This window comes from Pseudopodoces humilis, chromosome 10 (genome assembly GCF_049639895.1).
Source record: "Pseudopodoces humilis isolate 2021_Gansu_Grassland_sample_001 chromosome 10, ASM4963989v1, whole genome shotgun sequence".
Lineage (NCBI taxonomy): Eukaryota > Metazoa > Chordata > Aves > Passeriformes > Paridae > Pseudopodoces > Pseudopodoces humilis.
This window is the reverse complement of record NC_142209.1, coordinates 17,774,043-17,796,829: the sequence shown is the minus strand read 5'-3', so window position 1 is coordinate 17,796,829 and position 22,787 is coordinate 17,774,043. Positions and strand designations below refer to the sequence as shown.

General features: G+C 41.7%; 1 protein-coding gene across 1 annotated transcript; it reads right to left on the bottom strand.

Moving 5' to 3' along the window:
- Positions 1-209: 209 nt before the first annotated feature.
- LOC102111702 (vitellogenin-2-like) lies at positions 210-22,519 on the bottom strand. The gene is made up of 35 exons (XM_005521017.3): positions 22,477-22,519; positions 22,112-22,132; positions 21,766-21,917; positions 19,739-19,990; positions 19,438-19,599; positions 19,145-19,293; positions 18,568-18,718; positions 18,305-18,462; positions 18,059-18,224; positions 17,428-17,553; positions 16,181-16,399; positions 15,565-15,782; positions 15,353-15,450; positions 14,810-14,934; positions 14,099-14,200; positions 13,383-13,502; positions 13,095-13,284; positions 12,664-12,757; positions 11,717-11,902; positions 11,368-11,512; positions 10,373-10,601; positions 10,114-10,289; positions 9,529-9,855; positions 9,192-9,239; positions 8,947-9,027; positions 7,319-7,531; positions 7,084-7,226; positions 5,625-5,763; positions 4,778-4,913; positions 3,778-3,964; positions 2,491-2,582; positions 1,929-2,026; positions 1,690-1,849; positions 451-612; positions 210-325 (listed from the first exon to the last, which is right to left on the bottom strand). Exons 1-35 carry the CDS (start codon positions 22,514-22,516, stop codon positions 210-212), a joined length of 5,181 nt encoding a protein of 1,726 aa, XP_005521074.3. The 5' UTR covers positions 22,517-22,519.
- Between the last annotated feature and the right edge of the window lie 268 nt (positions 22,520-22,787).

Genomic DNA, 22,787 nt, shown 5'->3' with positions numbered 1-22,787 from the left:
TGTGCAGGACAAATGAGCTCGGCCGAGGGCGTTCACAGAGCAGCTGTTTATTGAAAGGTCACCCCGGGGTAGGGGGCCAGGGCTGTTTCCAAGGTCTCCAGGAGAAGAAGCAGAGCAGAGCGGTCTCCCGGAGGGGATGGGCTCATTCGCTGCCCGAGCCAGCCGTGCCGGCCGGGCTGAGCCGACACGGAGCGGGTCCGTGCGGGGGCTCAGGCCAGGCACAGCTGCTGCTGACAGGAGCAAGCTGTCTCAGCGGGGACAGTGGCCACGACGTCCTCGGATTTCCGGTCCAGCCTAGGCTGCCCGTCCAGTCTGAGAGAGGAGTCTGAAGGAGAAAGGGGCTGGTTATGCATCGGAGTACTCCTGTGTTAGTACGGTGCACCTCAGGGTTTTTCACAGAACCCCAGTCACACATACTGATCGTGCTGTGTCCCGGGTCACCAGACTCACCGACTGGAACGCAGTGCAAGCTCACGGACACGGGAACAGTCTCGGTTGCTGAACAGCCATGTACACAGCGGAGGACTGGCTCCACTGAGAAGCATTTTTCTGCAGTCTTCTCAAATGAACCTGGCTTCTCACTTTTGACAGGTCTGTGCTCTAGCTTACAAGCTACAAAACACAAACCGTCTTAAAGCGTGCACAGAGTTTAGATAAATTACTTTCTAGACTTAATTTTTAGAATTGGCAAACTCTAAGACCAATGGATGACCAGTGTGACACAAGCTGAATGAAGCTAATGTGGTTGAAGTGAACCAATTTTTTGTCAAAGGCTCAGGCTATGAGAAGATGAGGCAGGTGGTTGCAAGGACAGAGGCTTGTCAGATGGGATCTAGTTGGGACACTGATGTCCAAATCCAAAAGGTACATGTGAAAACCTTGGTCAGCTGACCATCAACTTTACTGAAACTGAGACAGCACTTCATTTCGGGGCAGCAGTGGCTCCTGGACATCCATATATCTATCCTCTTCTGCACTGTGAGCAGCATCACACCTGTCTTGCTGTGGCTGAATAGCTTAGTCCTTAAGTCTGTGATCCAGGCTTTCTTGGACCAGTCACCCCAGGGAAGCTTGACCTAAGGGTACTTTACAGAAGGGCCAACACATGCCCAGAGGGTTGTGTTCCACACATAACGTGCAGTGCACCCTAATGTAACCAACATATTCATGTTGTCGTTATATAGGATGGCAAGAACAATCAATCATTCCCAGGCTGAAGTTTTCAGACTGTGTTTATCTTCAGCCTGAGGAAATTAAAACAAGATTTTCCCACCTCAAATGCCCTCTAGTTTGATAGTCAGGACTAGTTATTATTTTTTTAATCTAAACTAAAAGCCAGGAAATAACAGAATGAAAATAAAGAATGAAACTATTAAAGATGGCATAAAATTACTTTTGCCAACAGTCAAGCAACTTCCTTTTCATACTAAATTATCAACTTAGGGAGTTTTGAGTTGAACACACAATGAATAAGACATTGACTAAAAAACTCCAACAAAACTAGAACTTGCAGTGAACTACCAAACTCAGGAAAAACAGATTTTTTTTTCTTCTTTTAGTCTATGACCACAAATCACAAAAATAGCAAGAAACAAGATGACTGTGCTACAATGAATATATACCACCTATTCGAGTGATTAATTAATTGGTTGGAAGCAATGCCATTAATATATGTTAGAATCTTAGTACCTCCAGTACAGGGGTTTTCTGAGACGATCCAAGAGTGACCAAAACTCGCAGCATCTTTAGCTAAATGTCCACTGGGTGTTTTATATTCTCTTTCCACCTCAGCATCGTATTTTCCACAAATACCACATGTTTTTCCAGCCATCCAGAAAGCAACTTGAACCTTTGTGGAAATACAGAAAAGTTGCATGAAAATGCTTTTCTTCTAAAACTAAACCCACTCAAAGTAACTTAAAAATTACCTCAAGCCTATGCCCATCATAATATAGTTTATCTATGCCATAATCTGGGGCTTTTAGTGCCAGTCCTTTCTTTTCACTGCTGATCAGCAAGCTTTCATCTGCAACAAAAAAGCAAAATAAGACCTTTTCTAAAAAGAAGTTTTAGGGTCCCCCCTGAACCATTTGTTAAGTTCCTGGGGACATAATGCACACTCTAAAGAATCTCAGAAGAGATAGTGGGAAGTAAAAAGATTACTGCTCCCTGCCCTGGGAGAAGCTGAAGCCACTCACAAGGGTGGCTGTGACAGGGGTCATTTAAATGCTCATTCTGTGGGCCTCTGGAATCAGCAAAACATACCACAGCTCTGCAGTTTTTGGTCTGTGCAAAGATGCACAGAATCAGCATCTCTTTTTTTGCTCATCTTTCTTGCCACCCACTAGAAAAGCTTGCATGGAGGTATGTTAAAGTCTCCTAACTGCTTCTCAAATGAGAATTATATTATCTTGTGAGGTTTGCAGGATCATGTCCTCTCCTTCAAAAGATCAGGATAGATTAAACAAAATCTAAAGATGAGTCTCTTACCAGAATTAGATGTGTATGGAAGATCTCTTGGGGCTTGGACACCGTTAATCTTCAACTGGATTAATCCATTGGAAACATACATGTCAATCTCACTTTAAATAAAGGAAATTAGTGTCAACAAATGCTTCTCCTTTGCTCTACTCAGTTTACAATTTCCTGTTCTGGCAGAACCATCACTGCAGGATGCTCATATCATTCTGGCATGAATCACCTTCTAGCCTTTAGGAGGCAGATTGAGGGGGCCAGGAGAGTGTGCCAGCGGGAGTGCTCCTAGTACACCTTTCCCTGGCTGTATGCGCCTCTGAGTGGCTGCTTGAGGCCACAGAACAATCTAACTGCTATTACCTTCACATAAATTGAAGGTGCTTTACATTTCAAAGGAAGATTGGGTTCCTAGGGCAGTTCTCTTACAGCCTGAACAGTCTGTGTATTGTAGTATCTTCCTCAGAGCGTTGTTTGCTCTAATGAAGAAATATGAAGCTCAAGCATATCAAAAGCACACCCATAGAATTGTATGAAACAATCAGGAATGATTCATCACCTTTATCACAAAAGATACTGTCTATAAAACAAGCATCTTTGTGTTCTTCCAAAAAACAGGTGCAGGGAGTACTAGATTCCCTCTGTTTTTTAACATTATGGCATAGTTAGGCACACATTTTTCAGAAGTAAATAATTACTTGTAATGAAACCTTACAGATCAAAGTCTATTTATGGGCTTTGAAGAACATTCTCTACAATGATTTTAATATGCATAATCCCGTACAATTTAGGGAAGGCTGCTGAAACAAAGGATGTCTTAAATTAATTTCAAATAGATTAGAGCATAAGAGATGTCCTAAGAGAGTGCCTCTAATCTGGGATAAGTAATGTCCTTTTTAGCTATGTCCACTTCTCAGCAACTCTGCTGTAATGAGCGTGGGTTCTAATTTGTTCTAATTATTAGCTTTGCGTAGGAGGCCAGACTAATGATTACAATAGCTCCTTCTGAATTTTTAGTTTATATGTCTGCCTAATCACTAAGTACTGAAATGAGATGGTTAAGTTCTAACAAATTAATGAAAAATTTGGAGCAGTAAAGACTTGAGGTTACTGTGAGCCTCAGATATATTTCAGAAGCACTTTTAAAAGACGAAGTCCCAAACCCCAGTGACACTCCTAGATATCTTTCCATTGACATCAGTACTTTCTGCATGAGTCTAATGCCAGTCTGCTCTATGAATTTGATCCTCATTTATAGCATATTCGGCATGGCATCTATTTTTTATTAAGTTTTCAATTACTTACTGGCTGGCGAGCCTGACATTTATTGCTATGAGGTCAGCAGACTTTTCAGATCTTTTTCCCATCACCAGGAATTTAAGCTCTGGACTACAGTCATGCACTACAACATGGTAGCAATTTACAGGCATTGCATAGTTAAATTCAACGCCATTGAAGGTTGTGATCTTATTTTGGGAAAATGTACAATGACCTGGAAAAAAAAACAAGTAAAAAGTAAGCATTTTATAAGACAGCGATTTTATTTTATTTTTTAATTAAAAGACAAAAAAAAAATCTTCTGGTTCTGCATGTTTCAATGTAGAAGTGAATTAATTCTGTCAGATTAAATTTTATTTGTAGTAATTCAAAATTAAATGGCTTGGGTTAGAAGGAACATTACAGATTATCTAATTCCAATCCCCTTTCAGTGGACAAGGACACCTTATAAATATGCATGGAATGATATTATCCCACTCATTCCAAGCAAAATGTGACTCTTTATTGCAGGATTACATAAAGCTTTTAATTTTAAAGCTTACCCTAAGTAAGTATAATGTGATTAGCTCTTAATACAGCATTAATCAAACAATAATCCCTTCAAACTCAAAGTGCAGATTTGAAATTAATGAGTATACTTTTGGAGCTGTTTCAGCTTCAACATAACAGTGTTAATGAAGCAGAGCACCCCAAATCAGGGGTCGCTTAGATGTTCCTTGCATAATTTTATATTGTATTTTCTTCACAAACAATTGTTGCAGTGAAGCTGAAATGGATTCATTTGGGACTGGATGTATTTGAAAGCACTATTTGGCATGGAACTGAATGTTTAATCTTCCTAGTAGGTCTCCATTTCTTTGCATCTTTGCAGCCTCACAGATTTTCATAAGATGCTTTATTTCTATCTGATTCCAACTGATTTTAAGTGAATAAATAATAATAATAAAAAAATTACACTTAAAGTGTAAATCATGTTTACGAAATTTACAAAGTCAATCAATGTCTGTGCAGATAGTTACTTACTGACCTTTAAGACTTTCAAGGATTATAAGTGTTGCTTGGGAAAAGACCTTCCAGTCAGAGGATGGTAATGTTGAGGTCAGCGTACGTGGATGTGAAGGGACTGGCAGGGGGAGACTGATGGCTGTGTTGTAAATTGTGAGCTGAAAATCAGGCAGGAAACAAACATGAACGGAAATGCCAAGTACAGTGTAGAGATAAGGTAGCATTTTCCTCTAATGTTCCAAGAGAACTGTGCTGACTGAAATCTAAATTAGCATCTTGATTTGGTCAGAGTGAAAAAGAAATCAAGTCCTCTGTCTACAGCATGAAATAGTTCTACAGTGTGGCACATCTGCAACCTATGGAACAGCAGTGCTATAAATGAATTTGGATAGTCACCAATTTGCAGATTTTTGGGTAGCTGTATATCACATTTTTTCTCAGGCTGAAAGTTTGCTTACCTGAGATGTGCAGCCTGATTCTGCCTATACACACAGTGCTGCTGTTTGGCTGTCTCAACAGCCTGGTTTTACTGTCTTTTCCAGAATGCAGGAAAACCTATCATCTTTCTAAAGATTTTGTGAGGAGTGGGCTTTTAATAAGTTATTTTTTAACGTGTTATCAATTATGATGATTGTTTTCTAACCTGCTTCTTATTTCTTATGCTTGAATGCTGCATGAGAAAGACAAATACATTGTAAGATATTTTCATAGTAAAACCAACTGCATGAATATAATGTCTTGTGAAGGCAGCTTCTTTATAGTTTTGCTTGTTTTGTTTTTTTTTAAATCATGAGGTTAAAAAAGTCCTTAATCATCCATTTCCTAGGTATTGACTGCTTCAGGATAAAAAACATGGTGGAAATTGTTACCTCTGGCAACTTAAAGACAACATCACAGGTTCTTGGGGATGTCAAAGCCATAACCAAGGTTGCCTGGTGAGAGGGACCAAGCTGTTGCCTTTGGGAAAACCCAAGAACATAAGCAGCTCCTGGAAGAAATGAGTAAAACCTGAAAAAAGAGGAAATAAGCAATTAAAATTAATTGTCTTTGAAAGAAATAGTTATTATTTGTTCACACTAAAATACCACCATAAAGCAATATGCATTTTGTGTTGGCATCAGGGCATGTTTTGCATGTTTTTGGTGATGTTGTGTATGGAAGGAGGGACAGGCAAATTTATCTTGAATTGGTGTAAAAGATCTCAAGAGGCTGGATGGGAGAGTGGTAAGAGAAGAAAAATGTGGCAGATTTGTTTTAAACACATTCTGAGTTAAAAATAGGCATAAATTACATAAGCCCCCAAATACTAACATGTTAAAAATATTAAATTAATATTTCACATTAATATATCAGTCCTTTCACATTAATATATCAGCAGTGGTAACTTTAGGCAAGGATCCTTTGCCCACTAAGACTGTCAACAAGCTGATGGAGGGATCTCTACTAATGAGTTTCCAAACAAGCTTGGAGCCCAAATAGAGAAATACAGAAAATATTCCTTTTTATAAAGGCGTAGTCTCAGAGCAGAAAAAAAGGTAAGTTCTGTGGCTTTGCTCCAGGATAGTCAATTAGATGGTTTAATCTCCTCTAATAAGGGCAGATAACAGTTTTGGGTAATGCAATCTAATGTAAGAAGTTACCCTCTTCAGCAGACTTTTAATCAAATCACCTGTATGCCTTTAATGAGAAAACTTGTATGTGTATTTAGTTAATTGAGTTGCTGTACATGTGTGTACTTTAGTAGCACTATGCCAAAAAAATAGGCTTCAATGTGGATCTATATGTTATTGCGGGCAAATGTGTGGAGGGATACAATGAATAAGTGTGACAGATATTTCATGAGAAAGGGGACACGTGAACTGAACCCAGAATATACAATTTTCTTACATTAAGTATCATAAAACATTTGTTATTTAATGTGCATAAGCCTTATAGGAAATATTTGTATCATCTGCTTTAGAAGGCAGAGGCAAGTGCCTGCATTAGCAAAAAAATAAGAGACTGATTTCTTCAGAGAACCAAGGTCAGGCTTCTGCTCTGAACCTCCATGAATCAGGAAGCATGACAAGACCAGTCTCCTAATTCAGGCAATTTAAATTACAAGTCTGCAATAGATGAGGTGAATCCCATCATCCCAGGTGGTTTTCTTGCAAACGAAAATGCAGTATGCTTTAGAGGATGAATACAGAGAAAGCAAACATATGTAATCTGATTTTATAATATCCTACTGATTAAGGGGAATTTTTCAAGTTTGGAAATTACAGAACTGTACCTGTAAATATTTGGGGCATTGACATATATTTTTCAAAAACTAAAATGAAATCTTACCATCTTGCCGTTGTTCGGATTATTGAAGGCACTTTTAGCCACTCCAGCTTCATCTGCATAGCTGGATAAGCAGCAAATTGCCCTGTTGCAATCTGAGTAGCAATATGGTAGTCTTGACAATTTTTTCCCCATTTAAGAGAACCCTAGTGGAGGGAAATAAATAAATTTTTGCATAAAACATAGTTAGATCTCTATGTTTCATTTCTATTTGAACTGATTGATATTTTCAACCTACTGATACTTTTCGGTAATTTATTACTAAAGCATCAGCACAGAACTTCCATCTGTCTGGTCCTGTGATGGTTGAACCAAACATCTGTATTCTCCACCTCTTGGGTTGTGTGTCAGTGTACAGGACAAGCTGCAATCCTGTTGGCTGCTTGTTTCTGTTGATAGCACGAAGAACTGCAGCCAGTACTGGTGGCTTGCTGTCTCCCAAGAATCTAGGCTTCAGGTAGAGAGAAAATAGAGACCAAAGACATAAACAAGGCATTAGAATTATGATAGTAAAACCACTGGCATGATCTATGCAAGTAAGACTTCATTGAGAATTTTTTTGTAAAGTAATTTCAACACAACATAAAGAAGTATAGTACTGGATGAAGAACCAATACTAGCCAGCTCAGAACTGCTCTCTTGCCAAACTGCAGTTAAACTAATAGCCTTTTTGATAAAACTACCTTGACCACCTGTTTAAAACCATGATAATTTGTATTACAGGGGGATCTGTTCAGGGCAGTCCAAAGTGTGGCACTTGCTCGAGGAGCAGCACATGGCCCCGTTCAGCATTGGACCTTTATGGCCAGCAGCAGCACCTGCCTGAGTATCCTACCTGAGCTGTGGGCAGTCCCCACCTGGCCAGAGGACAGCTGCAGGTGCAATTTGCTGTGGACTCCTCCCTGTGCTGCCAGGTCCGAGTGACAGAGACACACAAAAGGATTGGGTGAGACAGAGTTGGTGAGGGCTTAGTGGGAAATGGGGAAAGAACAAGGCTGTGGCTGAGAAAGGGTTCAGGGAAGCAGTAACGTGGTGAAAAGATGGACAAGAAAGGTGAGTTTAAGTTGCATGGAAATGGTGGGGGAAAAGGTTTATCCAGTTGCCTTCTTTCCACAAGCTACTTGCACTAGCAACTGGGAGCTGCTGCTGCAGAAGGGATTCCTCAGCAAAGCCAAGGTTGTTATTTTGTAGGCCTGTAGGTCATTGACTGAAACATGTGAAATTTTTCTTTGTTGAAATCTGCTCCAGATTCCCTCAGTTCTAATAGGAGGACCAGTTACCATTAACTATGTACCATGCAGACACTCCTGAATATACACCTGGATTGCTCTCAGAGTTGGAGCCTTGCTACAAACTCAAGGTTTTTTCAAAGGCCTGTTGCAGTTCTGCTAACATGAGCAGAAGGACCCTGCAGTGAGGACCTAATGAACAAGAGTGGCAGAATCAACTCCTAAACTTTTACAGAAACATACACAATGAAAATATCTGTGAAACCAGTTTCTGATCCGGCAGGTCAGCACTTCTAAAGTGTTCTGATTTTTATAGTGAATTATTTACTGAGCAAGACAAATTTCAACATATACAGCAATACATTCCAGTTTCAATTAAAAATGTAGCCTGGATTAAATGAATATTAAGTATTACTAATTATAAATGTTGCATTTTTATATAACATTCATAATTATCAATGTTATAAATTACATTAAATGACTATCCAAAGTTCTCACCTTTATAAAATAAGAAACAGTTAATTTTCTTTCTATATACCTAATGTGCTAAATCACTGTAATTTTCCTATTCTGCTATAAAAATACAGCTGGAAATGCAAAGTAAATGTTTGGATTTCTTGCAGATTAAGACACGCACCTGAGACATGGCTCTAGAGATGTCTTCATCACTATCTGAGGAAGAGCTGATGCTGATGTTGAGGATCTCCCCTCCTGTGTCCTGCAAAAACAAAGAATTGCCTTGAAGCAGGTGCTTACCACTGGAAGTTGTTGCAGAATTAATTTATCATATTGTTATTCTCAGAGGACTAGGATCTAATTGCAGCAAAGACAGCAAGACTGGCTGTACACCCTGGCTGCTTCCAGTATATGCAGTAAATGTACCTGTTCATCCTCTGGCTTGAACAAAAGCTGGTAAACAGGTGTGTTTGCCTGTGAAAATAGATTGTATGTAAGAAGACCCAAGAGAAAATAAAGAACTAACTTTTGATAAATGCATTAAAAATTTCAGTTCTGAGTATTGGGGAAAAAAAAGAAAAAAATAATTACATTTTAAAAATATTTTACAGTGAAAAATTCTGAAATGTCAAAATTCTGATCTGAAATGCTTCAGAGAATCAGGGTTCATCTTTCCTTGGTCCATGCTCTATGAACACAATTTTCTGATGTACAAGAACAATCACTATAAGAAATATAAAAAGGTCCAGCCAGAGTGAATTACCAGTTGGTTGGAATATTCACTGTCCCCACTGCAGTGTCTGTCCCCAGAGCTGTCGTCTTGGCTGCTGCTGCTGCTGCATGCTCTGCTGCTAGCAGAGCTCCCACTGCTGCTCCTGCTGCTGCTCTTGCTGCCACGCTTCTTCCCAGATTGCCTTATTTCATCTTTCCTGTGATGATTTCCAGGCTCTCTGCTGTCAGCAGAGGAAGCAGCAGAGGAAGAGGATGACCTGGAGAGATGGGGTGTGCTGGACTCTGCCCAGAGGCCTGTATCTGCAGTCTGGTACTCTCGGTTAATCCGTTTTGTACGGCGCCGTGTTTTATTCGCAGCCTCCAAAAACAGTTGAAAGCATTATGAATTTATAGCTTCCTCTGTAGCATTTCCCTGGCTGTCAGACAAGATGCTCACCACAGGCTTCCAAGGAAATAGAACTTTTTGTCCCCACACACTGCAGAAGCTGTACCAGAACTCACTCAGGCCCATTCCTCCCAGCCCAGTTCCTTGCTTTCCCATGCCAGTTTTCCACAGTGGAAACCCTTGGCTTCATTATAGGAAATATTTCCCTCTCTGATGCTCAAAGTCTCTTACCGTGAACACATTTTCAATGCCTAGAATCTTCTTCAGTTTAGCTTTAATGTCCTCGTACGGAGATGTCTCTCCCTCTTCCTTTGACCCTGAGCTTGACACCTCAATTATTTTTGAAGCTGCTTTGGATCCCGCTTGAACCTCCAGCTGTATTTTTTCAATATCGGCATCTGTATGAACTAAAGGCAAAAGCATTCTAGGGTTGTGCTGCTTGAGCATTATTTACAATGATTGAGAGAAAAACTAGTTGTTACGACCGTACCTGGCTTTAAACTCACTCTGGCTTCAAATTCTCCAAATAATTTGTGCAGATAGGTATTTCTTAAGAAAGCAGAATTTTGTGATTTAAGGCTGAGACAAGTAGAGCATCCCAAACTTTCAAATTTTTTACAGAATCTGTGTGCGTAAAATCTTCTTCTTGCACTGTTGTGTTGTACCTCTTCTGAACTTTGCTGGTGTCGTTTGGATATCGCATTAGGTATGCTAGTTTGCTGCATTAAACAAAAATATGGCAGATAAAGTAATTTTCCATAAAAAAATAAAATTGTCCCAGCTCTTAAAATAATTCCTCCAATTAATGAAGAAAATTACAGTCCTGCCTAAAGAAGGAAGCAATGCTTAGATTTAGAGATCCAGGCACTGGAAGCAGTGGGGTTTCCTGCAAAATGCTCTGTGGAAGAGAACAGCTCTCCTGCCCACCCTTTCTCAGGCAATGTTTCACAAACACACTTCCATATGAAAATCTGCAGGGCTCTTTGCAGTCCCTCTGCATCCATTCAGGCTTCTAGCCCTCCTGCTGCAAGCCAGCGTAGCCTTCCCACACCAGCCTCAGAAGCTGAAGAGCATGTGAAATAATGTGCTTCTGCAATCCACTCAGGATTATCTCAGGATTCAGGAAGAAAAATCTATATTCTGCCCAAGAACCATATTTTTCACATTATTCTGATTCAGAAAAGAAATGAGATATTGTGCAAAGGATGTGAATTTCAGACATCCTCCCATGACTGTAGGGAAATAGGAAGACATGCTGTCAAAGCAGCCCTGCCTGCATGCAGTGAAGAAAGTGAGTGGACTGTGAAGGATCATGTCATGAACCCATTGTATTTTAGGGTTGGTTTGGGAGATATCAGGTCCCTGTTGAATTTCACCATTCCTGTGTTTGTGATCTGGCTGGCCAGCTCCCATGTGAGGGGTGCCCAGCTCTTCTGAGCTCTGTTCTCTGCTGTCTGCAGTATGGGTGGCAAGAGGCTTCCTTACCTTCCAACTAGCAGGTTTTGAAGATCCTTCTGTTGACTGCAGTAGCTGGTCAGAGATACTTGGTATTTTTCCTTTGGGGAGAATCTGGGATTTCTTTTCAGAATCTACTTCTTCCATGTTCCTTGAAATAGCATAAACTTCACTCCTGTGGAGGTGATAAATGGCACACAAGTAACACCTTCTGATTTCACTCTACCCATCTTTGCTGGTGTAAAAAGACAGTACTAAGCTTTATGTGGCTGCCAAGGTATAGCAGACCTTAACAAGGAGTGTATACTTGTGATTTTATAACAGGGGAACTCACAATCAGTAACACAGAGCAAGCAAAAGTAAAAAAGCTCTTCTGTACCTCACAGCTGCGAGCTCAGCCTCTTGATGGCAGGGAAGGGTTTCAATCTTCAAATTTTTCTCTTTCATATTTAACCTGGCATCAAATTTCATTGTAGTGTTGGCACTGAACTCTGCATGAAGTTCAAAACCACTCTGAAAGTACTGTGTATTAATCCCCATCATTGCAATAATATGGAAATACGCTCTGAAAGAGTGGAAATAAAACCAGGCATAATTATATATTAATATGCAAAAATTTAACTTTGAAATGAAAAATTACATTTTCATGCTGTTCTTTTTATTGTAAGACCCACTACTGATGAGTAAAGAGATTTATCACAACAGGATAAGAAAAAAGTTGAAATGCTGCTGGAAAAGGTGAAGTGATTCATCTGGAAAACAGAGCTGACATGGACCTTCTGACTGAGTGGTTGCTGGTCCATTGCTTGAGGACAAGCCAGCTCCAGAATCTCGTAGCTTCAGATTCTGCCTATTTTTTTAATATTATCACTACTATTATTATTGTTGTCTTTGTTACCATTATCATTATTAATACTGTTGCTTTTGCAGATTCAGAAGCCTTTCCCTTTCCCCCCTGAAATCCTTCTGGCTTATGCCAGGTGATGATGCAATTCTATGATGAAATTATACCTAAGATAACATATTTTCACATTTTAGCATTGTTAGTCATTGAACAGATACAAATGCAAGCATTTTTAGCAATGGCAGAACAGCACAGTATCCTGTGGGATACCATGCACATTGCTAGATTTATAGGGTTGTAAAGCATCAGGGGATTGTGTTGCTTTTTCACAGATTGCTGCTCTTGACTAGCACATTCATGTCACAAAATCTGGGACAAGTAAGACCCCTGTAAAGCTACATGTCACCACATATTTTTGTCAAATACAACTGTAACTATAAATATAAATGCTTGTGTATGTGAAAATATATGTAATTTTTTACTTTGGCCTGATGTCAGCATGAATATCCATCTTGCTTTCCCACAACTGTGATGGTCTAAAATTATCAGATACTGGTGGTGATACCTTTACATCCACTGAAAAAGACAGAAATTATATGAACAGAGAAAACAATAAATTCTGGGGATACAATACTTTCAATAAGCATAGTAGTTAATGCAAGGGCAGTGCTTTTACATTTTGAAATACTTTACATGCTTATTTAAAGATTGCTAATCCAAATCAGACTTATACAAATATGTCTCAGGTGAAATATCCTAATTACTCTTCTCAAACCCATTGGAGGCAGCTGGTCACTAATGTTTCAACATTACTGGGGTATTTTTCAAGATTATAGAGGGATTTAATTTCAGCAGAGGGGTTGGAGCCACACTTATGGTGGGGAAGCTGCCCAGTTTGGCATCCCAAGCTCACCATCAGCCGCAGCCTGGGCCACCGTGGCCACACACAGCCCGAGCTCCAGTGGCAGGCCAGCAATGGTGGGGACAATGTGCCGCATCTCACCCACCATTACTGGCAGGGTCCAGCGGCCTGAAATGCCTCTCTGGACCTCTTCCACCACTTTTTTTACCACTGGCTGCCAATCTAATGATCCAGTTAGACTCTGGAAACAGAGAAATAGGTTAGGTAAGTAGGTAAAAGGAGATGCAGAAGGGAAATTATTCAGTATTGCAGACAAAAATCTAACAGCCTTGTCAGTACCATCATCATCTGTTGAATGGCATCTTTGTCAATGTCAGCAAAGGCAATCTCTTGACCCAATACTTTGATGTAAGCAGATACCAGGGGGTCTTCAGGTGGCAGTTCTTTCCATCCCAGAAGCTGTGGTGTTAAGGAGAGATGGGGAGAAAGGGAAGAAGCAGAAAATGTCACTTAAAATGGAGTAATGTATTAACAAAGAGTAGATCCCATCTGAAGGATGAGAACTGTGGTTCCTTAGCCAAAAACCAAATAGACATATTACAGGTCTGAACCAATGTGGCCTTTCTTATATTGCATAGCTGATTTCAGAGAGAGTTTCCCCATGTAAGGATGAGGTAAGGGCTTGGTAATTTCTGTTGCTGTAAGTAGTAGGTGACACCCAAGGATTCACGAAGGAAAAACCTCATTCAATTATCGTTTTTAAAAGAGAAGAAAAACCACTTAGTGTGTTCTAACATATACTTTAAAACATTTTGGCTCCCAGCAGCATCTTCATCTTTTGTACTATACATTAAGAGCTGACACATGTTGAGTGAAAAGGTGGCATCTGTTGAGAGAGTAAACACAGTGTAAGTACAGCTTTCCAAGACTGAACAGGATGATGGACTCCTTTCTTCCAGAAACATCAAAGGGATGGCTCAGTGGGTGGGTGATGCAACCCTGGTGCTGTCAGGAGCTGTCTGTTGCAGACAGGTCACAAGGGTGCCCAGACGTACCGATTTACCCAGCTCCTTCAGGGTCTTGTACGTGTCATACTCAGCAAAGGGAATGTTCTGCTTCCTCATAAACTTGGTTAGGCTTTGTGACCGGAAAGCCACCTGTAGGAAAGAGTTAGGCATCACAGCCCAAGTACAAGAGTGCTCAGGAAAACTCTTGTGCCTGGTTTTAACTCACTGAGACCACAAAGTTCTTGTTTCGTGGAGCCATTATAAGGACATGCCTACCTGGCACATGACTGCAGGCTGTGGCTGCAGATGCTGAGGACGTGCTGAGCCAACCAGCCTTAAATTAGTCAACAGGGATAATTTTAGGGTAGTGCAGAGCTCAGCCCAGGCTGCAAAGCTTTTCCAAGAAGCTGTGTAAATTCCTGCATGCTGTTACATGGAGCTTTGTGCTGCCCTGGCTGTACTGCTGGCTGAAATTTAATTTCCTTGTACTTATACAAAATACCCTGGATTCCACGTGACTTTAGGTGGGCAGATGGATGTTCTGCTGTGTAAGCTTTCTTCTGCTCCTAGACTTACATGCCTATACTGGGTGTGTTCATTGATGAACGTATGTGACAAGAAACCCAAATAAAAGAAGAAGCCTAAGTAAAATCCTAATCATTATCTAAATTTTCCCTTCCACATCCACCCTCACAGCTAGAAATGGAGTTAAACACTACATCACAGTGCAAAAGTTAGCTGCCTTGATGCAATACTTACCTCAATAATATCCATTGCAGTGTTTGCATAATATCCTCTTACTTTTGTGATTATATCAGATGGAAACATGGTGCTGGGACTGTTCATTAGATAGACCCTCCAAATGGCACCAGCCTGATACTGAGCTGTCAGAGGAATAGAAGCCAGCAGAAATTAGGGTCTCCAAGGTGTCTGATACACATAAGCCACCTCAGCTACTTGCTGTAGTAGATCACAAGGGGTCCTGTCAGGATTCAGTCCCACAGGTCCTCAAGTCTGCAGCCTCAAGAGGAGGACTTCATTCTAGGGCAGAATCAACACAGTCCCAGGGACTGAAGAAGGAAGCCTAAATCCATGTGCAAGCACCACTTCCCCCAGCAGATACCAGAGATTTGTGGAAGAGTCTCAGGCAGTTTTGCATGTTAGGAGGTTCTTCTGCTTTTTCTATTTCAAGAGTGCATTAAACTCACAGTTCATGATTGGATTTTGGATGAAAATCACAGAACAAAATATAGGCATTTGGCCACCTAAGCTGAGGAAGTGCACAGGGCAGCTGGTACTCACAGGAATAGTCGCTGATCTGAATGACCTTGCTGTAGCGATAGCTCAGCCTGTCAAGTCTGGGGCCCAGGAATTTCATGGCAATATTGCAAGCAGCAGATCTGAGTAATAGAATTAAAATCATATGAAAAGAGTCGACTGTGACCAAATTCTTAGAAAACTGCAAGAAAAAAATCTCAGTTTTCTACTAAAAATGTACTTCTTCCTCTACTTACAGTTTATGGAGCTGTGGGATCTTGCCTGCTGCCAAAGTTTTCATGTGTGAATATGCAAAACTGGCTACTTGCAGGCTGGGCTCTGCCAGCAGTGAGGTGGCCAGAGCTGCTACTGTTGGAAGAGCAGGCTTGGTTTCGAAGAGGACAACACAAGCCACCATTCGGACATTTGGAGCAAGTGTAGTGTCCATAAAGACCTGGAGGGTGATCTCCCTTACCTACAGGAGGAAAACAGAACCTCTGAATAGCCCGTAACTTCCCAATGAGCAGTGTTTCCAGTGCAGCTGTGCTCTGCAGAGGATGGAGAACAGAACCCCAAACAAGAGACGTGGGCACAGGACCTGTCGCTGAAAATGAAGATATTGCTGGGTGTACAGTGAGCAGGGCTGCCAGAAACTGCCATTGGGCTGAATATTAGAGTGACTAAAGCAAACTCTTTCCCAGGATATCATCAAGGAGGGGGTGATGCAGGAGTTTGCAGTGTGGGCAAGAGGAAATAACTGAGAAGCCTGTCCTGAGTTGCTAACATTACCTGATGGTTTTATTATTCCTGAATAACTAAGCAGACACAACCCATACCCTTTAAGACATTTGTTTAAATAATAATTTCAGTTACTTTTGCAGGGTCTTTTCTCGCAATTTTCCTTAAGGCCAACACAGCATCAGCATGAATTCTGTTTGGTAATGAAGCTGCAGCCAAGGAAAATGTTGGCAAAAACTTCAGGATGCGTTTGACACTGGCTGGCTCTCCTGCATTGCCCATGGCTTTCAGGGCCAAGGACATGTCTTTGGCATCACCTTTGCTGATGGCTTCAGTAGCAAGGTCGTGGAGTGGCTGAAAGTGAAGCAGACACTGTTAATCTTACCAGGTGATAATCTTGTAATAATGCATAAAAATGTGCATTGTCATAGCAAGCAAAACAATTACTGCTGTAAATCCCAGAACTGAGCTGTTCAGACTTTTCTCCCAGGAAAAATCTCACCATCAGGATGCTAAACAAAGACTATGGAAATAAACATGGTTTTCTACTTGCACAGTGTTGTCATTGATTTTGAATTGTGCCTGAGCCTGAGTGTAGGAGACAATTCCAGGTGGGTGCCTGCACCAAGGAGCCTCTTGCATGTTCAAAGGCAGTGCTGAGCTGATGCCAAGTTCAGTCATTCCCAGGGCCACCTCTGTCAGCCCTGCCAAATTGCACTTGCATATTTTTCACTTCCTACAACAATTTCAAGTTTACTTGAACAGTTTTGCTCTTCTGAGAAGCGGAATTACCATTCTGGTGGCTTGGCTTTATTTCACTTCTTTTTGGAAGATTTAACACATGTCAAACACCAGCAAGACCTTCTCAGTACTGCTCAGTTCTTGCTTCTCAGTACTTCTCAGTACTTGCTCAGGTCCTGCTGAGCAAGGAGCTGGAGTTGCACAGTCCAAGGACAATGTCCTGAATATTTCTGACAGTGAAGTGCAACTGTGTACCAGGTCTTCCTTGGAAGCCCTAACCTATGACCTAGAGCTTGGCTTACATTCACTTACTTTACTTCCTTTTTAATACGTCTTTTAAGTACACATTGCCTAATGAAAAAGTAGAACCATAGAATCATAATTATTTTGCTTTAATCCAAGTTTTCAGGCTGGTTACAGGATCCATTATCCCCATGGGCTTCTAGTACTACATTTGAAATTCTGAACTGTTACAACCTGATCTTTCAAAGGCATCAGCTCAGTGTTTCATTCTGTCTTTGCATCCCTGAAGTGAGGCCTGCAAACAGTGAGTTACCTAATTGCCAGCACTGTGAGACCTAAATTAAAGGCACTTGTAAAAATTTTTCACCTTTTATGAACAAGAAATGAGAGTCACATACCTGAAGAAGTTCATTTGGACAGAGTAAAGCCTGAGCACAGTATTTATTCACCATGCTACCATATCCTAGGTAAACAATTATCCTATGGATCACTACTTTCTGGATTTGGGGACAGGTCAGAAAAGTCTGCAAAAGAAAGAAGTACCATTTTTTTACTATTTCTAGTAACTAGAGCTGTATTTATCAATAAATGCATTTGAGAAATGTAAAATTGATTTGTACTGTTTCCAAATAATTTCAGGAATTAAATAAAATGCTAGACATTCAGCTACAAGAAAATTAAGTAGATTTTCCCTATCATGCTGTATGCTCTTTTGGATACTGATTATATATTATATTCTCGAGTTTGTCTTTTTCTTTTTAACTTCTGATTTGGCAAAAAAGAATCAGAAGCAGTTTTCTTATTAGCAGTTTGTGGGGTTTAATATAAAATATAATTACAAACTTTTGGCAACAGGTGTTTGGGAACATTTTCTGAAGCATTTCCCATTTTTGTTAATACTTTACATTTTACAAATTTAGTTGGAGGTATATTGTATCTTTAACTGATCTTTAACTGATACAACAACTATTAATTCACCTTTAAAAAGGAGTGAATGGGAAAACAGAAGGAAGAATGATCTGTACTCACTGAGGCAATTTCTAGGGCTTGTTTGTTTGGTGTAACAAAATAGAAGGCGAGAGGGAGGGTCACTGCTGCTTCCCAGATGTTCAGCTTCCCATCATGGATTTTTTGCTTCAGGAATCTGAATGTGTCAGTAGCTCCAGCAGCACAGATGGCACTCAGGAACCAGGGCCTGCCAGGAAAAGTAGAAGTCATTATCCTCACTGCCCAGTGTCCCTCTGATCAGGAACCCTGGCTGAAGGCCACAGTTACCTGTAGAGGGGTTCATTGACAAAGTGCAGCCACAAAGAGTTGATTTGATCAAGGGTTGCTACACGAAAAAGCTGGACCATTTGTAAGAACTTGGCTGAAGCTTCTTTAGTGTCTCCTTTCTCATTATTCTGAACTAATTGCCGCAGCGTCTCTGTTAACTGTGGGAAAAACAGACAGTTGGAAGGATCCGTGTCTAGAGTAATTATGTGATGACCTGTTAACCTTATAAATAGTGAAAGTGTGTGAAAGTAAGCTTCTAATACCTGTAAATCTAGATTTTTAATCCTTATTAGAGGAATTGGCATCTGGAGTAGCTCTCCTGAGAAATGGTAACGAAGACTCCCCTGCTTTTGCAGCTGAGATGTTGGTGCACTGATAGGAGGCCGTTTAACTCCGACCAAAGACAGCTCTTGCCTTCAAGGGAAAGAGGGAAATGCATCAGTAGACAGTAACCACAGTCTGTGCATGGAGGACCTGTACAGCACTGGAGCAGGCTGGGTGGTGCCCAGCGTGGCTGCAAATGGAGCGCGCACTTCTCTATTCATCCATTGTTCAGGATTATCTGGAAAAGTCCTATGACTGCAAAAGCCTTTGTGAGAGTTTGCTAAAGTCTCTGAGAGGTTGCACAGATATTTTGGGTGGCCTAAACAGTAGGGCACAGGCTACCTGAAACATCCTGGGCATCCTGGGCTGGGCATCCCAAGGGCTATATGATGTTTTGACCCTTGGCAGCCACAGGCCAGATGCTTCTTGCTATCTCACAAATCAACAGTAAATATATAAGCACTTTTAGGCATCTCCTCCTGGCTATGATAGTATAAGGACATGTACAATGCCTACCTTGCCTCCATGACTACTACCCCGTTGGGTTCATTGAAAGGAGAGACCTCGTACACCTGGTCCGACATAGCGGATGTCAACGATGCCCCGCTGTCGTCATACTTCATCTTGTAAGTGAATGTCGCTGTGCCTTTAATGTTTCTGGCTTTCTAGAAGGGCAAAGAGACCCACTCAGAAGCAGGAATGGGCTGGTCAGCCCAGAGAAGCCAGCCCTCCCCAAGCATCAGTGCGATGTTGGCGCTGAGCAGTGGCTCACGCCCCAGCAGGGCAGTGGTGGCTCCTGCTGCTCCTACCAGGGGACAGGTAGGGCAGGGCCGGATGTATGCCATTCCCAGGTTCTTCACTGCTTTATCCTGGCAGTCTGTCAGGTCCTTGCTTTTGGAAATGGTGGCGCGGTTATTGTTGCTGTCGTCCTGGATAATGTATCTGGTTTGGCAGATGCCTTCAATCCCAGCCTGCAAGTATTGTTTAAACACAGTGAATGTCCCACTTGAAACAGCAATAATAAGGTCAAAGAAAATGGTCTGGGAAGTATAACTTACTCTTTAATGGTAAAATGAGACTAAAAGTAAAATCAGAATGGAAAAAACAAACCTCCTGTAGCTCATACACATTTTGTGACTTTTTGATGGTTATCTGCAGCAGGTTCAGAACCCCTCTCACTAGGTTAGTGCACAGAATGGGACAGTCCTCAGGGGCAAAAATACTTCCAACCCTTCCTTCAGTATATTCAAACTTAAAGGGCTGGCTGAGACATGCAGCAATGGTTTCTGAGAGCCTCGAAGACAGAGTGAAGGAGTCAATGGGCAAGAAGCCATTGTGTTCCTCCAGCTTTGGTGATCGAATCTGTGAACAAAAATAGGAAAACAATCATAGTGTTCTCCATCAGTCTGAAATAGTGCTACAATACAGAAACCAGGCACTTCTTATCCATGGCAAGACAAAAGTCACTTGTCCAACACTGGAGGAAACAGTTTCCAACTCAGACTCCTGTGCTTGGCCTAGCATGAAGGATGAAAATGCAAACTTCCATGAAGGATTTCTGTCAAGAAAATAATACTTTGAGAGCAGAATTCAAAAGTTCAGCAAGTCTGATGAATCTTATAGGGTGAGATGAACACCAGCTACCAACAATCAGTACAGACAGGATACTCACTCCTTTCCCACAGATGACAAGTGAGATCTCCCTTCAGTCTGCAAGGCAGCCAAGCCATTATTGCCCAAGCTGCCTGCCTGAACACACAGGGACTATTCTGGCTGCTGCTCCAGGTCCAGCACGAACCAGAGCACCAAAGCCATGGCACAACTGATGGGGGAGCAGAGAGCTCACACCTTTGGAAGTGGCTGACATCCCTCTGAGCTCCTCTGGCTGTAAAGCTTGTGCACAAGTCCTTGACTGCTACCTAGTGGGAAGTGTGTGCCTGCATGCACAGACCTCTCTAGTCCCATACTTACACACACACCTCCCACCCTGGTGCACAAAAGTACATGTTCCTGAGTAGAGGGAAAAGGTGTGGGCTCAGTGCTCTGCTTTATTTTAGGCATTTAGAATCAGTGCTGCAAGGGTGGCTTGCCTCTTGTCACATTTTCTCAAATTAAATCCTACTCAAGACTGTTGTCTGCAACTGCTAACACTGTAGCAATTCTGGTGAGGTTACACAGAGCCTGCAATTGCAGCAGTGTGTAAAGTCAGACAATAGGTATTCCTTCACACTGTTTCACTAATACATCTGCAGGATTACAGACTGAGAAAACTCCTAGGGTGGGTGCTAAAGGGCAACTCTTACAGCTTTTCCCCCACATGCTGTCTTCTCAATCCCCAGTGTGTGGTCTTTTGTGCCATGCCAGTACTTTAAGCTGTCTGATTTAATCTTTTCTGATGAGTAACAGTGCTTCCAGGTCTGATATCATTGTGATAAACACAGGCATTACCATTAGAATTCTTCACATTTGAATTAATACCTATGTGAAGAATATCAAAAGGGGAATAATGGAGACAATTGGGTGTTTCTCATGTGGTATCTGAATGCCAGTGCTGAGTTTTTTAAGCTATGGACCAGGTTAAAAAACATGGATATTTCATTCTAGAATACTCATGTTCATACTCAAGCTTAGTGTTACCTTAGTCAAACTGTGTTAAGGACGTTTCTTAAAAGCAGCTGCCAGCCATATTTTTTGTATGGAGGCAAAGCTAAGGTAGTTTTAGCAAGAGGGCTCAGATAGTGATGGCAGCAGAGCTGGAGCAGCTCCAGCTCCTTCCTGCAGACAAGCAGGCTGTGAGTAAGCCTGTGGTGCTCTCTGTAGGTCCCTGCCAGTAAGCCAAAGCATTCTGGATGCAGCTGCTGACCCCTGCAGTACCCTCAGATCTCCCCACCGTGCCTTGGGTGCAGAGCTCAGTGCCCACATCCACACCTCTGCCCTCGCTGGGGAATCATCTCTGACTGAGGAAAACCACTTGGACAGCTTTGGACGGTCATCTCAGCGGTGGGTAGGGCCCACAGCTTTTGTGTGAGCTCTGTGTCTTTCTGTCACTTATTTTTCCAGCCTGAAGGTATGAACGAAGCATCTTTAGCTGCATGATATCAGTGGGTGGGTGGGTTCCTAAGGCCAGGGTGATTTACCTGCAGAAGGTGGTCACTGTCAGACACACGGCTGATCTCCACCTTGCTGGCCAGCCTCACCCCTGCCATGGCCAGCCTTCTCTCAGGGAGCTCATGCAGAATGATACTCTCATAACTATACAGGTAGGTCTTGCCCTTATGAAAAACAGGCTCTGTTAGGAAAAAATAGAACAGAAATGCCTCCTTGGCTATGACTGTTGTGATGTTACTTCAACCAGCCTAGCAAAGAAAGGTGAAGTTGCCACTACCAAAAAACAGTTGCAAGCAGTGGGCAAGGCAAGGCTGGAAGGGAAGGCAGGAAGGGAAGGCAGCAAAGGAGCTGCTGGCTGGCAGAGGAGCCACTTACCAAGGTCCTGCTTCTGGCCCTCTGTGAGGAAGAAAAGAGAAATGTTCATGAAAAAAAAACCTCATTTCTGTAGATCTTTTCATATATTATTCATTAAGTCAGCCTGCTAATTGTTGATGAACCACCAGTAATAGGACTCAGCTCACACCCCCAGGACACCAAGCCCTCCTCACTAGCTGCTGCTTGCTTGGCTTTTCTCCTGCTGCTGAGCTTAGCACAGGAATCTAACAGTTTGCAGCTGAAGCTATAAAAGGGCTTCAGCAAATGAAGCTGTAAATATCCCTGAAAAACCCCAAGGAGATACAATTTTCTCAGGATCTCAGTGGCTGTCACAGCTCAGCAGTGATAATAAAGCTTCAACTTACCCACGAGGGTGAACACCAGGGCCAGGATGAGTCCCTTCATGCTAAAAGTGACTGAAGTCTGCAGGGGGAAATCTGTGGCTTTTATAGACAAATTATTAACAGGCAAAGTGAGTTTTGTTGAGTTATCAATTTCTTATCAACCACCCAACAAACCCTTTGAGGGAGAGAGGGTTGGGGTCAGGGCAATGGATATTTTTGCTGAACCAAAACCATCACAAGTTCTGTTGTTCTCACTTCACCAACAGAAAGTACCTTTAGAAAACAACTTGAAAGTACCTTTAGAAACAACTACTTACAAGTATTGAAACATA

Excerpts from the sequence above, each read along its gene's own strand:
- LOC102111702 (XM_005521017.3), bottom strand. The coding sequence starts at position 22,516 with ATGAAGGGACTCATCCTGGCCCTGGTGTTCACCCTCGTGG. Across the intron at positions 5,764-7,083 it reads ATCCGAACAACGGCAAGATG|GTTTTACTCATTTCTTCCAG; the intron begins GTAAGATTTCAT and ends CTCTTTTTTCAG. Across the intron at positions 2,583-3,777 it reads AATGTCAGGCTCGCCAGCCA|TGAGATTGACATGTATGTTT; the intron begins GTAAGTAATTGA and ends CTTTATTTAAAG.